This window comes from Arvicanthis niloticus, chromosome 2 (assembly GCF_011762505.2).
Source record: "Arvicanthis niloticus isolate mArvNil1 chromosome 2, mArvNil1.pat.X, whole genome shotgun sequence".
Classification (NCBI taxonomy): domain Eukaryota; kingdom Metazoa; phylum Chordata; class Mammalia; order Rodentia; family Muridae; genus Arvicanthis; species Arvicanthis niloticus.
The window spans coordinates 45,076,383-45,093,447 of NC_047659.1; the positions used below are offsets into that span (position 1 = coordinate 45,076,383).

Here is a 17,065-nt window from a genome sequence, read left to right on the forward strand (position 1 = left end):
TTCTAAAGGTATTGTTAAAGATGTTTAACTATGTGTATGCACATGTGTCTGTGAGGGTGCATGTGCCCACTAGGTCAGAGGCACCGCATCCCCTGGTATTAGGCTTACAGGCAGTTGTGAGCTGTCTGAAATGGCTGCTGTGATCAGAAGGTACCATCGTTCCAGCCCCACAACAGATGAAAGCACTAACAGGGAAGTATGAAGGCTCCTAATTTCCTGATCTGTGAGAATTTAATACATAAAAGCAAATACAAATTAACAAAGGAGTCATTGCAAAACTCCTTAAATATGTGAGGTTTACTTAAGGCTTTTTTTGTGCATACACTGAAGAACTCCTGACATGTCTCATTCCAGAAACAGAAATCTCGACTATGGATGTCTCTCCTTACCTCAGCAAGCACCAGCACTGAAAGAAAATCTGCTCCTCAAAGACTGATTGAGGTCTGGTGAGATGGCCCAGATGTTTTATAAAGCTTGGTCCCTCCCCTTCACTCTCTTATTGTGGCTATTCATCATCATCATATCCTACCAGGTGCCCCACCCCCACCCCCATCCCCTCGAAGATCCAAAGCAGTTGTGCTAGCCGTGCCAGCCTTGGCTGCAGGGTACTCACATGGAAATGCTCCATAGACTCTTAGCTGCCTTTTACTCTCTCAAAGTAGCATTCCTTTGCTACATTTAGAATAAAGAGCCATTTCTACACATTTGTAATTAAAGGAAAAAGACATAGTCCATAGGCTGGTGGCACAAAGCCCTGGTGCTCTCATGAAAAATGGGCTTTTTTCCTGGTAGTGGCCAGACTGAACCGGAAGACAAAAGGCCTAGCACAGTGCCTATACCCTTTGAAGTTTTAGATCCTTTATTTGCAGGAGACTATTACACCTGCCCTGTTGTCCTAAGAGTTGGAATTATAATGCTCAGAATTCACAGAATATATATGACATATATTCATATATTCACAGATATATATGACATATATCTCCATTGTGTGGGAAAGAACCTATTGCTTGCTTCACAAAATACCAAGGCCTTACCAGCTCTAAAATTTGCCAGCATCCAGTCAATTATATGGATAATATCCAAAATAAAAAGAAACAGAACGACATTCCTCATCCTCCTGCCTCCACGATAGGATTACAGGGGTGGACCACCACACCTGGTTCATACAGAACTGGGGATCCAATCCAGGTCATGCTGCATGCCAGCCATTCAACCAACCTAGTTGCAGCCCCAGTCCAAACTTCTGTGTTTTATACAGGGTCTCACTGCCTAATCCTGGCCAGCCTAGAACTTGTTATGTAGACATGGTGACTGACCTGGAACTCATAAAGACCTGATTGTCTCTGCTTCTGATTACACCCAGTGCCTACCAGTTTTGTATAAACCTCTTTGTTTTTTTTTTTTTTTTTTCATATTATATAATGTGGTTTTGACTGTTATTATTTATACATTGTGCAGAGATTATTATGATTTATATGTCTTACTTTGTGGCAATCCATTGCAAACTGATCTAAGTAACTGCCATTATACAGAAATACATTTTCAAAATGTAACTATTTTCCAAAGTATTGTCTGGAAAATACAGAGTCCATAAAAAGAAAAACTGAGAAATTTTACCTCGAAACTTGACCAAAGCAGTTTAATAACACTATAGATTTTGACCAAAAATGGATGTCATACTCAATTATTCAAGAAGCTTGGGGAATTCTGTTAATGTTTAAAAGTTTCTTACTTCAATAACTTGACATGCTAAGACAGGACAAACAGGATGTCTTGTTAGAAGAAAACTGCTATCAGACCATCACCCCTAATCCACAAAAGAATCTGCCAAGAGCTCTCAACAAGAGGCATATTGTAGGCATTTCTGTCCATCAACAGATCTAGCAAGTTGATTAAGATGCCAAAGGTGAAACCAAGCACTGTACAAAGACTGAAGCAGACTCACGGCAGTTTCTCTCGTCAGAGCCATCGGGGCAGTCGCTGACATGGTCACACCTGTATTCGATCGGAACACACTGACCATTGGAGCACGTCAGCTGCTGACTTGAGCACGTGGTTCCAGCTGGGAAGAAAAGAGAACTTTGTTTACAGTGATTACAAAATATAAGCGAGCCATTGATGTTTACTAAATATGATAATGAAACTGGAAGGGAGGGCAAAAACAAGCATTGATTGGGTGTATACTGCACAGGGACGCATGTAAACGCAAAGATATTTTTGTACTATAATTAGTTATTAACATGTGTCGAGTACAACATAAATTTAAAAGGTATATGACAGTGGGTGAATTAGATAAGGTCATTAACCAAAAATTGGTAAGTACATGGGTAGAGAAATAATCCGGTGGCTAAGAGCCCTTGTTGCTCTTGTGAAAGATCCAGGGGTCAATTTCCAGTACCCACATGATGGCTCACAACCACCCATGACTCCTGTTCCAAGGGGTCCAATGCCCTCTTCTGGCCTCCTTGGGCTTCTGCATGCACACAGTGCACATAAACTCATGCAGGCAAACACACACACAAATCAAATAAGTGAATAAATACCTTTAAAAAAGGAAGTGGCATCAGTGGCTCACAGACGCACAGGAAGTACAGCCCTGGTGTCACAGGAATGAGTAATAGCGCATGACTGTATGGTCAGAATGTGGAAGGAAGGAAGGGTGAGGTAGAGGCAAGAGGATCAGAGTTCCAGACCAGCCTCAGTGACTTTGCAGGGAAAGGGAGATAATAGTGTGTGGTGGGGAGAAAGATAGCAAAGGCAACCTTCCTCTCACATAGGAAGAGAATAGAGATGGTGAGACGGCTCAGTGGTTAAGAGCACCAACTGCTCTTCAGGAGGTCATGAGTTCAAATCCCAGCAACCACATGGTAGCTCACAACCATCCATAATGAGATCTAATGCCCTCATATGGGTATCTGAAGACAGCTACAGTGTACTTTGGGCTGGACCAGAGGCAAGCAGGGGCAGAGCTGGAGCAAGAGGGAGAAGGAAAGGGGGTGGGGGAAGGTTCTGAGGCAAATCAGCCAGAAGCTGGTGAACCAGTGTAGGCAGTGAAAAGAATCAGGAATAACATTCATGTTCCCAGCACAGGTTCCAGAGGGACTGTGATTTTTTTTTTTTCATGCCTATGGATAACATCCTTCCTGCTACTCACAGAAATCTATTTTAATAAAGTGCAAGCAAAAAGATCCAAGAGACCTAAGCATAGCTTTGAGTCCTCATCAGCCCACAGAGCAAAGAATGGCAGAACCATCCTAAGATGGGGCTCGCTCACTGCCACTATTTCAATTTTATGCTTCAATTTAAAGCCTGGCAAGCTAACCAGTTCCAAGCCTCAAGGGTCTAAGTCTGTAGTATAGCCACACTTTATATGACCCTGCCTCTGAACCATATGATCAGCGTATCATCAGATAGTTTAAGGTCTAGTCCTGTGTTGATAAAGAATCAGTCCTTTGTGTGTCACTTGAATACAGCAGACTAACTTGAGTGATCAAAAAAATAAAATAAAACAAAAACAAAACAACAAAGGAAACAACAACAAAGGAAACAAAAAAAAAAAAAAAAAAAAAAAACAGAAGAAAATCCTGCTCTAAACACTTACGGCAATTTTGCTGTTCGTCTGCGCCATCGGAACAATCCTTATCCTGGTCACACACCCAGGAGTTAGGGATGCAGGTCCCCTCAGTAGGACACCGGAAAAAGCCTGATCCGCAGGTCCGGTGAGCTGAAACAAAACCAAAGGGGAAAGGGGCGGTTTATGCAGGCAGACACCTGCTTGATACAGTGACAGCAGTGCTTGAAGAGACTGCATATCAACTCTTGCTGGACATGGCTGTTAGATCACCCCCAGCAATGGCATCCAAACAGGTAATTCCAAACAGAGAATAAAGTAAACATACATGCACTCAAATCTAAGACAGAATTATCAAACTCTAACTTATGTTAAAAACAAAAAAAAAACTCACCAGTGTTTTGGCTACATTTCTAACATCTAATAGTAAAGTGTTACGGTGGATGGAAAATAAGTGAAATTAAAAAGAAACCAAGAATGAAACAATGATTTCCACATTTACTTGTTTTAGGAATTTTGGTGAGTTCTGAGCCTTAATGTCTTTGTCCTAAAAGTGAAGAAAATAATGTGTGTAGAAGAGCCATGCAATGCTAGCTGCCATTGTCACGGGCACTGTTGATGTCACAGTCATAAGGCACAGAAGTGTCTGAAGACCTGGAGACTGTCTGTGTATGCCTGCATCCTAGAATATTGTTTGTGCATTCTGCCCCCACCCCACCCCCAATGCTTAAACAGTAAAAGCCCAGGAATCAAAATGAATTAAAATTGTGTGATTGTGTCCTATAATATGCAAAACCATAGCTCTGGTCATTCAAAGGACAACTCAGAAAATAAAAAGTATCACCGTCAACTAGGGACTAGTCGGAATGCAAAAATTATCAGGCTCTGCTCCCACCATGGAGTGACATCTTGTGGTTCTGCAAGATCTATTTGTGTGTGGAAGTGGCAGAGGCCCCAGACTCTTGTTTTTTTCCTTCATTCCCATTTCAAATGTGTCACTGGAGCATGACTGCTGCTCAACTGTGCCATGGGGTGGCCAAACACTCATGTTGTCTGTCTTCCTGACTGGGATGATAACTCTCATCTGTTAACCTGTCAGAATGAAGTTCAACCTAGTGACTCATCACCTATGACAAGTCAGAGCAAAGGACTTGAGGGTTAGAGTTGAGGTCAGTGGCTTGAGAGAAGCAACCAGGTCACCTGTAAGTGACTCAACTACTGAGACTGTTTCCTAATCTGGAATCTACTCAGAATATTCTAGCAGTAGTATAGCATTATAGCTGAGAGCTATATGAAGAAATGTGTCAAAACAATTTAAAAGTCCATAGATAACTAAAGTAAATTTCAGGTTTAAAATATTATGTTGTTTTACCTAGATTTTTAATTGCATAAGCCCAAACTAGCCACTGTTATGTTCTTTGTGTTAATTTACAAGTTACTTTTTTTATATATACAGAGAGAATCTGCCTCTGTATAAACCACAGTAGTTCACATAAAATCTTCTGATTTACAAAATTTCCCAGGTGAATAACCAGGGACAGTAAATGTTAAGCTCCAGAAAACCAAGTATAAATTCATCCTCAGTAAAGGCTGCAGTCTCAGGCTCACAGCAAGGATCTGGTACAAACAGAGTGCCTCCCCCCAAAGGGTGTAAAACTGATACTAATACCAGCTCAAAAGCCTCAGCCCAGCCCTGGATCTGCCACTAAAACACAGCCCTTCTAACATTACGGCTGAGACTATACAGCATTTATTTATGTCACTTACGACAGCCAATTTCATCTGTGTCATCCAAACAGTCTCTGGTCCCATCACACCTCCAGGATGCAGGGATACAGTATCCATTGTCACAGCGAAAATTCCCACTGCCACATTCTGTAATAACAGAGAAACAGACGTTGTTTCAAAACTTAAGCTATTGAGAGACCATGTCTCAAACAACAACAACAACAATAAACCTTTAAGATATATCAGGACAAGAGGCGAGGTGGAGAGGGGAAACCATGAACAGAATGTGAGAAAAATATTCTCAATGAATATCTTCATATTCTGTGAAAAAAAATACAAGTTAGGGGTGAAATAGAAATATTCAACTATTTAGAAGCAAAGGAATGCAAATCATGTGTAAAATTAGGAAAGCAATTTCACTCTGATAACATAAAAGACATTTGTTTGGATGTCTGCAAGAAGGCTATTTTCATACACAGTTGATTAGAGTACACCTTGACATGACCTGTCCCAGGAAGCAATTTGACAGCGTGTACCTTGCTGCTTAAAAATGTTTACTCTGCCAGGCATGTGGCATATGCCTTTAATCCCAGCACTCGGGAGAGAGATTTGGGACTGTCACATCTCCTTTTCCTTTTTCAAAAAACAAATATTCATCAAGATTTGAAATATTTTCATCACAACATTATTCACAATAAACTGCAATATTCCTATCCAATATCAAGAAAATCAGTACTTTTCTTATATCTATGTTTTTGTATAATATTAGGAATTCATGAAAATGTGTTTAACTAAGACGCAGAAGCAAGCATTAACCAGAAGGTTAACATAGCCACCTCACTGTTTGCTTAGCTATGATGTTTTAACCCCATTCCTTATTAACTCTTAACTGGCTATTCATTATTAATATTATATATTTATATATATGATATATATATATATCAAGTTTTAAATTCAGGCCAACTTTGTCACTCTTCTTTAAGCTAATGTGTATATTGTCAAGTCTGACAAAGAAAGTTTCTGCAACCAGAGGGTTCAAACCTGGCCCCAAACCCAAGTGGCAGAGAAACTGTAAAGGGAATATGACTTAAGCTTATTTCACTAAAAAGAAAAAAAATACATTCTGGCACTTAGAATGTGCAGGGGACTAATCTGACAGTTAGAAATCCTGCAAGCTTCCCCAATATCTAGTCAGTGACCTTCCCAACAATTTTGTGCCAAATAGAAAAAATTTTCAAAGAGGACAGCCAACATGGGCCCAGCTTGGAGAAAATTCAAATTTATTTCACAAACCCAAGGAATAGGAATACTTTTCAAAGTTGGGAAAAAAAATTTTTTTTTTCTTCTGTATTTAAGCAATCATGCTAAATGAGACAATTCAGGTTTCTGGCTATAATTAAGCCTACCTTCACTAAATATACAGATCAATTACCTACTCCTAGAATAAATAAACAAGATGTTATCCTGACTTGTGTGAATGCAGGCATATCAACAGCAAGACATAAACAAGAGTTAAGTGATCTATTCCTAGGGAATATAGGCTACTTTGTTCACGGAATGTTCAAATCTGATTGTCTGGTAGTGACACCCTGATTTATAATGTATGCTGCAAATGGTCAGAAACTTCTCTTGGCTAAATGGTGGTACCGAGTGGTACAGGCATACGTACACCCAAATACCTTCTATAGCCTAATGCATGGTGGTGGTTGGTGGTGCGGGTCTCTTATCAACTACCTTTAAAACACAACAACCTCCCTTGCAGAAATGCCCCTAAGGAATGTACAAATTCACTCTGGAATCCCAGAACTCCTCATTGGATTTTGTTCTACGAAGCAATATTTCCCTGGGAGATTAGGGGCTTTAGAGGTTCAGCTATTAACACAACATATATTAAATCACCTTTATCAATCAGGTCTATTGTTAGTAATCCAACATAATACATTTGCGAGTTTAACGCATGTGTGTCTCTTAATAGTTAATCACTCCTGATTGAAAGATCATAGCCTCTGTAAAGGACAGTCTCACCAGGGTTTTATATTGTTGCAGAAAGAAAATTGCCTGTTTTGAAAATACACCTAATTAATACTATTTCTTGAGATGCTTTCAGTGCCAAGCCAACTGAGGTCTGGTTTTTGTTTAATTTTGCTAAAATACCAAAGTAAAAATATAAAAAATACGTAACAGGCATAAAAATTATTTTGAAATACTCAAAATTTTGTAAAAATCACACATAAAAATTGAAACTGATAGGAAATTCTGCATTTAAATGATATGTCATGATTTCCAGTTTATGCTCCAATTGTTCCATTATCTAAAGTAAAACCCAGTTTACTCAGTTCACCAGCATTTCCATGATAATTCATTTGTCAAATTCATCTTTTCAGTGCAAACTTCCATTTGTTATAACTCTCAAATGACCATTGTTTGAAAATATCTCTCCAGAAAAAAATAAACAGACACTTGATCATTGCTGTGTCGAATCTCAGCTCAAAAATCCTCCACTGGTGTCAGAAGTGTGTCATTCATTCTACTATGAAGAGAACGTGTGTTGTTTTAAAGCCAGCTGCTTGTGGAAAGGTCTAGATTAGGTCTTGATTACCATCATAGGCGCCCCCCAACTTCAATTGGTTCCTGTGTATTTTTATGTGTCTTTGTATTAATAAAGCAACCTTAACAACTCACAAGCCCTGAAAAGGTCCCTAATTAATCCTTATAGCAACCTTGAGGTACATACCATGCTGCAAATTCAGGTACAGAGTGCTTCAATAACTTAGCATATAAAGAAATTGCTTAAACCTGACAGCTCCACGCCAGTAAACAAGCCACTGTTCAGAAATGAACGTGGGGTTTTCATGTACTTTCTAAACTTGCTGTCTAGCATTATTGAGTTCGTGAATCAGAGTGGTCTAAGATCCACAGAACTCATACACTGTTAGAAAGGGAAGGGTACTCTACTTTGAAACTAATACTGCAGTAAGATTTAGGGAAGCTTTGAAGTTTTTTTTGCAGTACTCAGAAGCAACTAAGGGAAATTCAAAAGGAATTTTGATGCGTCCTGGAAATTTAAATCAAATATGGGGGTGGATTTTACAACTTTAGAACCCAAAGGTACTGGCATAAGAAAAGACGAGTTTTCTTTATAAGCAGCAGAATCCTAAGCTTCCAGGCCTAAGTGTTGGACTAAGGAAATGTTAAGATAAGAACTGGATAGCAGATAGTGTCCAGGAGGTAAGAAGTCATTGTTTGTTTTCCAGGGACAGGCACTGGATTGAGAAGGTCACTCCACTATCATTTACAGTCTCTGGCAGGGTGCTGTGCACTGTGGGATAATGAAGGCATGTCAGGAAATCAGTAACAGAGCAATGAATGGGAATGTCTAATCTTAAATGTAGAGAAATGAACCCAGGTATGGTGGCACATGCCTGCAATACCAACCCTAAGGAGGCTGAGGCAGGAGGATCTGAGTGTTTGAAAAAGCAAACCCAGATCTCATGAAATCTGCACCATGTTTTCAAGGTTGGCCTAGGGCTATAATGTATCAGGCTAGCGGGGGCTGCTTAGCAAAACTAAAGAAAAAAGAAGGAAACAAATGGAATAATTTGAAATGAAGACTATGAAGAGGTTAGGTTTTCAGTTATTTATGTGTATGTGGTTACATACATGCATACAGCATGTGCATGAGCGTGTATGTACAACATGTGCATGTAGGAATATACAAACATACAGATCTCCAGAGCTAGAGTAACAGGCAATTGTGAGTCTTATGTTGGTTCTGGGGCCCAAAGTCAAGTCCTCTGCAAGAGTGGTGTATTCTAAACTGCTAAGCCATCTCTCCAGATTCTATGAAGAAACTTTAAAATGGAAGACAATGCACCATTATACTAACCTTTCATTCTTTTTTTCTAGTTTTATGGTGTGTACATATGTGAGTGCATGTGAGTTGTGTACATGTGAGTGTGTTAGTGAATGTGCGCTTACAAGTGTTTGTGCGACTGTGTGCATGTGTGTGTATGCATGTGTGTGTGTGTATGTGTGTGTGTGTGTGTGTGTGTGTGTGTGTGTGTGTGAGTGAGTGCAGGTGCCTGGGGGCCTCTGGAATTTGAGTTGCAGGTGGTTATATACTGTTCATCATGGGTGCTAGGAGGCGATACTCAGGCTGAACCATCCAGTCCCTGATCCTAATTTTTTTTTAGGTTGCATTAAAATGGTTGTTGCACATGACTATGTATTAATTGCTTTTGTGAGCTTTGTTCCTAAGTATCTGACATCTGCAAATGCCCTCTGAACACAGTGGGGCTCTGAAAAAGAAGCCCAATAGTTTACTCACTAGATCAAGGATACAAAAGAATTTCAGGCCCCATTTGATGTTCTGTTATGAAAACCAAGCAGCTAGAATGCTCCACAGAAAACGAGGACATGATTTTGTTTCAGTTCCGTTAGTGAGCTCATTACTGTTTACTAGTCACCATCAGGCTGGGCAGGATCGTCCATATGATTTGTTACCTCAGCTGTCGTTGAAACAGCACAAAGTTATAAACAGATAACCTTAAATCTCCAAAGGAGACTGACCTTTTATGTAGGTCAGAGGTGCAAATTATACTGAATCATCACTCATTATAAACATTAGAGATACGTCTATCAGTGTCAAGGGATTTGAAATGAAGTACAGAAAATGTGAGCAAAACTTATGAATGAATTAGGGAATTTCTCTACACTTGCCCTGAGTTCTGTGAAGGCAGAATAGTCACAGTGATTTATTTAGCTGCACACATTTTGAAAGCAGACACATGAACTTCCCCAGGGGAAAGTGTTTGGGAGGAAAAGCATGTGTTAAGAGGATCTGGGGGGAAAAGAAGGATTTGGGTCAGAACTTACTCCACTGTATTGACTTCAGACAATGTTCCATTGACTACCACTTGCCGCTTTTCTAAAAGAATTCATGGAAGGGATACAGTTAAAAGAATGGTGGTTGGAGGAGGTGGGAAGGATGAGACAGCTGAGGGCTAACTTCGATCTCCAGAACCCATGGCAGGGGGGGAACAGATTCCTAGAAGTTGTCTTCTGACCTTTGCACATGTGCCATGGCACTTGTACATGCATACACACACACACACACACACACGATTTAAAATAGAAAGAATTTTTTTTGTTGTTAAATTTAACATGGCAATATGGCTCAGCAGTTTAAGAGTACTTATTACCCCTGCAAAAAATTGGGGTTTGTTCAGATCCCAGCATCCACACAGCGGCTTACAACCACCAGTAACTCCAGTTCCAGAGAGTCCAATGCCTTCTCCTGACTTCTACTGGCATCAGGCATGCACATGATTTACATACATACATACATACATACATACATGTAGTCCAAAACACTCAGACATATAAAATAAAAATAAATCTGAAAACAAAATTTTAAAATAGGAACCAAAGAACATGTCAAATTCACTAAAGCCACACACACACACACACAAAAAAAAATCCTGATTCCTATGTGCAAACACTGTTTTAGTGTTTATGGAAGAAATAAAGAAAGGGCTCTTCATAGAAATTACAAACCATTGGGAACATGTTATTCAATACCTAAAGCAACTACTTTTTATTGGATACATTGGACCCACTGTGTGAAGGATACATTCTTACTTAACAGAAGCCTGAAGCCCCCATGACACTAACCAACTTCCCCACAGCCACAAAGGGAAAATTATCTGCCCAGTTCAGACTCTGAACAGATCCTAGCCTGGGTAAGGGCAGAGTGACAAGGCCTCCATCATAGGGAGTGACAAGGCCTCCATCCACCTCTTACAGAGAGAGAACAGAAGGAGTGTTGGAAGCGATGGTGCACACCTGTGAGTCCAGAACTCAGAAGACCAACCTGGGCTACATAGTGAGATACAATCATTAAAAAGGTGGAGCGGGGGAGTATCATCAAGTGAATTGGCAGAGTGGTCATGGTCACCTGTTCTGTACTTTATTAAAACTCTGGGAAGATAAGCCTAAACTAGTGCCCACCCATGGCCATGGAGACTCCACTCCTAAGACTCTCATACAGAGCAGGGACCAGAGAGTAGGCTACTGGGAAGTCCCCAGCAGGCTGGCAGCAGAGATAGGTCTTACCTTGTAACCCTCCAAAAGCCCTAGGCCAGATCCAGAACCTTTGTTTGCATGGCAACTGTTAATAGGTCCTACTGCATGGGGTACAGACACCCTAGGGACCTTGCCCAGCATCCTCACAGAATTCAGCTATAAGGTCAATTCAACTTCAAAATCCTAAATATTTATCTTAGTAATAGATAGGCTTTTCCATGATAAATGATAGCAGAATGGGATATAGCCTTTCTGTGTCAAGCAATGAGATGAGGAAACAAAACCATAGTCTTTTGTAACATATTTTCTCCTTTTTTGTCTAACCACTAGTCAGTCACCAACCTTGCTCTCCCTTTGGGGAGGTCTCTCATACACTGCTAGTTTTTCATTAAACAGCTCCCACCCTGCAATCAGCCTATCTGTCACCACCACAGAGCATTGTGAACTAAGCCACACTTCTCAAGGCTTTGGGAAAGAAAAGAGGCCACTGGCATTTGAGATGAGACAGTTACTCGTCTTTCAGAACAGTCCTGAGCAACGCAAACGTCACAGCACCCTGGCACCTCAGCTCTGACCTGGGCAATGTTAAGAGTGTCCAGTGTGCGGTCTCAACGTCACTAGCCAGCAGGACCCTCCCCCAGAGGCCACCAACTCAATCTCTAAGCAGCTTGGCCACTCAAAGTTCAAAATGCCTTAACATGAAAGATCATCTAAGAAAGCCCCTAGAATAAATTCCTCCCCTTCCAAAAGATAATAAAATTTCTCAAACAGCAAGTGCACTCCTTCCCACCCATCAATAAGATCTGAGATTGGGAAATCTCACGCTGCAGCTGCTGGTACCAGTAACGTGAAATGAACTCCCCTGGGAGGGTGATAAAGAATCTTCAGTTGCAGGGAGGCCTGTTTCACCCTGGAATGCTCCAGAGCATCCACGGGCTTTCCCCGTTCTAGGGGAGGGAGAGGTCGGGCCAAGAAAGCAAAGGCCAGACATCAAAACTTCCGAAGGACTCCTTGAGTAATGTAAAGAATCGTTGCTGTAAAGTGAGTGAAAAGCCATAAGCGCGTCGTCCTTAGAGTGAAGTCATCAGAAGCAGATAATGTCTCCCATTATCCTCTCCTCACTCTCAGAAAAAAAAAAATGTATCTAAATCCGATATCCGTTATGGGTCTAAAACATCCTCCCAGCCTGAACCAAACGAGCAGAACTGACTGGGTCCGTTTCTCTGCTAGTCTTAAATTCCCTGCAGCACTTTCCCTAACTGCTAAGCAGGAAGGGCCTGTACAGTGACTCCCGACACACAGAAGAAGAGTAATCCTCAGACCTTCCTCTCCCCTATACGAGGAGAACCCTCATAGGATGCTGAAAAGAACACTGTCTAACAGGAAAATTTAAGATTGTCTGCTGGCCCCCGTAAGTAAGGACCCAATGAATCAACCGACTTCAGAAAAGGGTAAAATGCCCTTCAACACTTGGTGATTTAAAATACTCCAGAAGGAAAAAAAAAAAAAGAAAGAAAGAAAAAAAGAAAAAGAAACCCTATAAATCACCCACTCACACACAGACTCAAGCTGTTTTCTAACCCAAATCATTTAAAGGATTTCTATCGGCTTCCTAAATATAGCAATATTATTAGAAAATAGTTAGCGGGACCTAAACATTAAAACCAAAATTCATGAAGAACAAAAGCACACTTCAAAGGCAGGCAGGTTCTTGATTAAAGGTTTTCAATGGTCCAACAGAGAAGCCGAAAGCACCCCAGCGCTACAATGTCAAACCAGAATCTTTCTGGTTCACTGTGCCAAGTATTGAACCATCAGTGAAAATGATGTGGGTGGGTGTGTATTAAAACTGCAGGCAGGACTTTGGCCATCCTAACAGGCAGATAAACTTAGCAGACCTCCACATTAATTAAAAAAAAAAAAAAGTTTGCTGTTATTAAAAATTCCCACAATAATAAAAGCAAAGCAAAACATAACAAAAAAACCTCATACCTTATTGGAACTGGGAAGCTGTCTCAGTGATTGAAAGGGCTTGCCATGTGAGATAGACGATGAACCCAATCCCCAGAACCCACATAAAAAGTCAATGCAGTGGCACACAGAGTTTAGAAAGAAGGGGTGTCATTTCTAGACACTGAATTCAAAGACACTGGGCACCCAGAGCACTAGCTGTGCTCTGAGTCACATAGTATCTTGCACCTTGACTTCAAAAAGGAGCAAATCCAGCATATCATTGCTATGTGCCTTTGTCAGTCACAAAACCCGTGGTAAGGGCTAAGTTACTTCTCATTCAGAATGTATTTTCAGAAAATACATGTCCAGTATTCAACCACAGATTTGTGTATATCTGTCCTTTATACTTAGTACATTGCTATCAGTTTATTAACAGACATACTAAAATATAAATGTAATTTTAATTAAAGAGAAAAAAACTTCAGGTTATGAATGTAAGTATAAATACAATTTTAATATCTAAATATAATTAATATAATTTTAATTAAAGAGAAAAAAAAAAGCCTTCAGGTTATCTGTTGCAGCCCCAAGTCATTCAGCCCTGGCTTGTTATGCCTGGGCTCAAATAGCATTAATAGGTCTCCAAATCACTCCCAGGCACTATAAATGTCATCACGTCGTGTTATGTGGTCATGATGACACAATTCAAAGTCTTGTTGACACAAATCACAGCATTATTTCACCAGCTGATACCCATGCACGATAAAATGCTACTCGGGTTTCTCCCTATTTGTGGAGAATGTATGCTGTCCAATACTAGTAGCTGCTTCAGTGAGTTGAGGTTATCTTTGATGCCTGCCACAAAGAGGAAGAGGGAGAAAAAGATGGAATGACATTTCCTAATATCTTATCTAATGCGTTTTAAATTTCATTAGTAATTAAAGAATGTATTGCCAGTACTATGAATATAAGGTTTAAACTTTGTTATTACATGTATTTATTTACAAGGGGGAGGCAAACCTATGCCACAGTGTGGTTGTAGAGGTCAGAGGAAAACTTGTGGGGCTCAGTGCTTTCCTTTCACCTTGTGGTTATTCAGTATCAAACTCAGGTACCAGGTTAGCAGCAGCACCTTACTGAGACTGAGACACACACACACTAAATCAATGTAAAGTTTTTAAAAAGCACTAAAGATACACATTAAATACACACACACATATGTATACACACACACACACATACATATTATCAGCCTTACATGATAGGAAAACACAATTGCAAAAACATTCTCACCGAATGAATATGCACCAATGCATTTACAGTACACTAAAAGAAAAAAACTTAACCATTTAACCATTAACTTAACCATTCTAAGACATTGTACATCAGTTTATTTCTGATTGAACATGAATAAGCATAGCCATCCAACCTCCTCCTAAAAAAACCATGAACCCATAGCCATGACCTCATCACTGCTGCTGAAACAGAGACCTTAAGGTGTGGTAACTCATGCCTGTAATCTTGGTAGGAACTGTCTTGGCTCTCTACTAAGTACCAGGGTAGCACAAACTAGAGTGAGACCCTGTCTCAAATACAGGTAGGTAGGTAGATAGATAGATAGATAGATAGATAGATAGATAGATAGATAGATAGATAGACAGACAGACGGATGGATATCTTAAGTATTCTTCATACTGTAAACATGTTTAACTCAATCCAAAACAAACATATTGACAAGCAGGAAAACATAGAAATGTAAGGACAATTGTCAGCAATTCATTCTCTTCCAGTGAACCAAGTCAAGTGGTCAAGATCCATCCAGAAATCTAAGAAATGAGGGCAAGTCAGTCCTTCCTGACAAGGCTTATACTCAGGGCTTCCTGTGTGGACTCAGCACTTCCTGAGTCTCCTTGGTAAAGTTAGAAAGCAGAAGAAGCATCTTAAACTTAAAAGTCTCTTTCAATAGTCTAACAATTAGAACCTTATCAAGGGATCCCACCTCCACTTCCCTATCTGAAAATCCATCCTCTATCCCTTGGCTTGCCAGGATTTCTTGGCCTCCAAAGTCTGCCCCCAAATGAATTTCTAGAACATTTTAAAGTAATGTTTCCCATGGGCATGTGCACTTGGTGAAACAGGAAACCCATGAGGGAACTCACTCTGCAATACCCTTGTCGTCATTTTCCAATGCTCAAGTACCTTCCCTGAAGCTCAGTGAAGCAGACTGGAAGGAAGCAGGGTATGTTAGACAGGTGCCTAGCACCATGCACTGTAACAAGGCTTTTGTTGAAGCCAAAAGTCTCATCAGGTTGAGTGTTTTCTAAAAAGCACCGAGTAGTTAAAATACAGTCAGAAAAGAGAACCCAGGAACCTGTCTACAGAAGTATAATAAATCTTAGATGTAACCTAGCCAAAGGAAAAGGCCATGGGGAATCCTGTGCAAGCAATGACTTACAAGGCTTGAAGAGAAGCAACAGGCAAATAAACACATTTGTTGCAACACTGATTTGAAACCTTACTGTGTGAGTTATGAGTCAAGCGGCCCCTTTCCCTGGAAACACAGGATTCATCAGTTCCACCCAAGCAGAACTCAGATGCTCATGTACGCATCCAGACAGAGCAGACCTAAGGCACGGGCTTTCAAAGGGGGAGGGCGCTCATACATGTGAAGATGCTGTATACAACCATGCTTGCTCTCATTGCTGGAGTAATTTGGGGAGTGTAGGTGAGTTTCCCTCCTTACTGACTCAGCTGCTGCTAAATAAGAAGTCATTACTTCTTTACGTATGAGTTTACACTTTGCTTCTTCCACTCAGCTCCTCATGTCTAAAAGCCACAGAGTGCTGAGGCTAAGTGGAAATTGCCAGATGGCTGTGCCCTACTGATAAAGCCCTGTAAATTTACAGTAGGGTAAGGAAAGGGCAAGAGAGAAGCCGGGTAACTGCTCAGGGTTAAGTCCCTGACATCATACACCCCAGACTCAGACCCCAGCTCCACCTTACTCTCTGAAAGTCATGTTACTGTCAGTGTCTGGTTTTCCTCAAAGCATAGAGATAATAAAAGCTCTTGTCCATGGTGTTAAAGGCAGAGTGAGTCGTATGGGCCTGGAGCAAGGGCAACAGGAGATGGAATATCTGCTACATTCTAGACAAGTGTTTCCCGATTCTACATATTGTGTCCCTGTGATTTTCTTTTTTGATTATACATATTTACTTATCTCTGGCTCTTCTATACTCACAATCTGCAGCTAATTTGAAAACCTTTTTTATATCAACTAATTATAATATCCAAATCTCAAATGCTGCCATGGAAACTTAAATATTATGTTATTTTCATTTTAAATTATATTCTTTTTTTTATAGTTTTTGTTTTGTTTTGTTTTTTAAGTTTTTCGAGACAGGGTTTCTCTGTGTAGCCCTGGTTGTCCTGGAACTCACTCTGTAGACCAGGCTGGCCTTGAACTCAGAAATCTGCCTCTGCCTCCCAAGTGCTGGGATTAAAGGCATGCGCCACCACCGCCCGGCTTAAATTATATTCTTTTTTTTTTTTTTTTTGGTTTTTCGAGACAGGGTTTCTCTGTGTAGTCCTGGCTGTCCTGGAACTCACTCTGTAGACCAGGCTGGCCTCGAACTCAGAAATCCGCCTGCCTCTGCCTCCCAAGTGCTAGGATTAAAGGCGTGCGCCACCACCGCCCGGCTTAAATTATATTCTTAACTCAACATTTCCTAC

At 40.5% G+C, this 17,065-nt stretch overlaps 1 protein-coding gene across 2 annotated transcripts in view; it reads right to left on the reverse strand.

Moving 5' to 3' along the window:
- The window catches only part of Lrp2 (LDL receptor related protein 2), a 160,701-nt gene that overhangs the window by 122,663 nt on the left and 20,973 nt on the right, over positions 1–17,065 (reverse strand). For both annotated transcript variants that reach the window (XM_076928864.1, XM_034495021.2), the window contains exons 2-4: positions 5,339–5,446; positions 3,602–3,724; positions 1,946–2,062 (exon numbers count right to left, since the gene is read on the reverse strand). In XM_076928864.1, the coding sequence (XP_076784979.1) occupies positions 1,946–2,062; positions 3,602–3,724; positions 5,339–5,446 (348 nt within the window). The remainder of the gene's footprint in view (positions 1–1,945; positions 2,063–3,601; positions 3,725–5,338; positions 5,447–17,065) is intronic.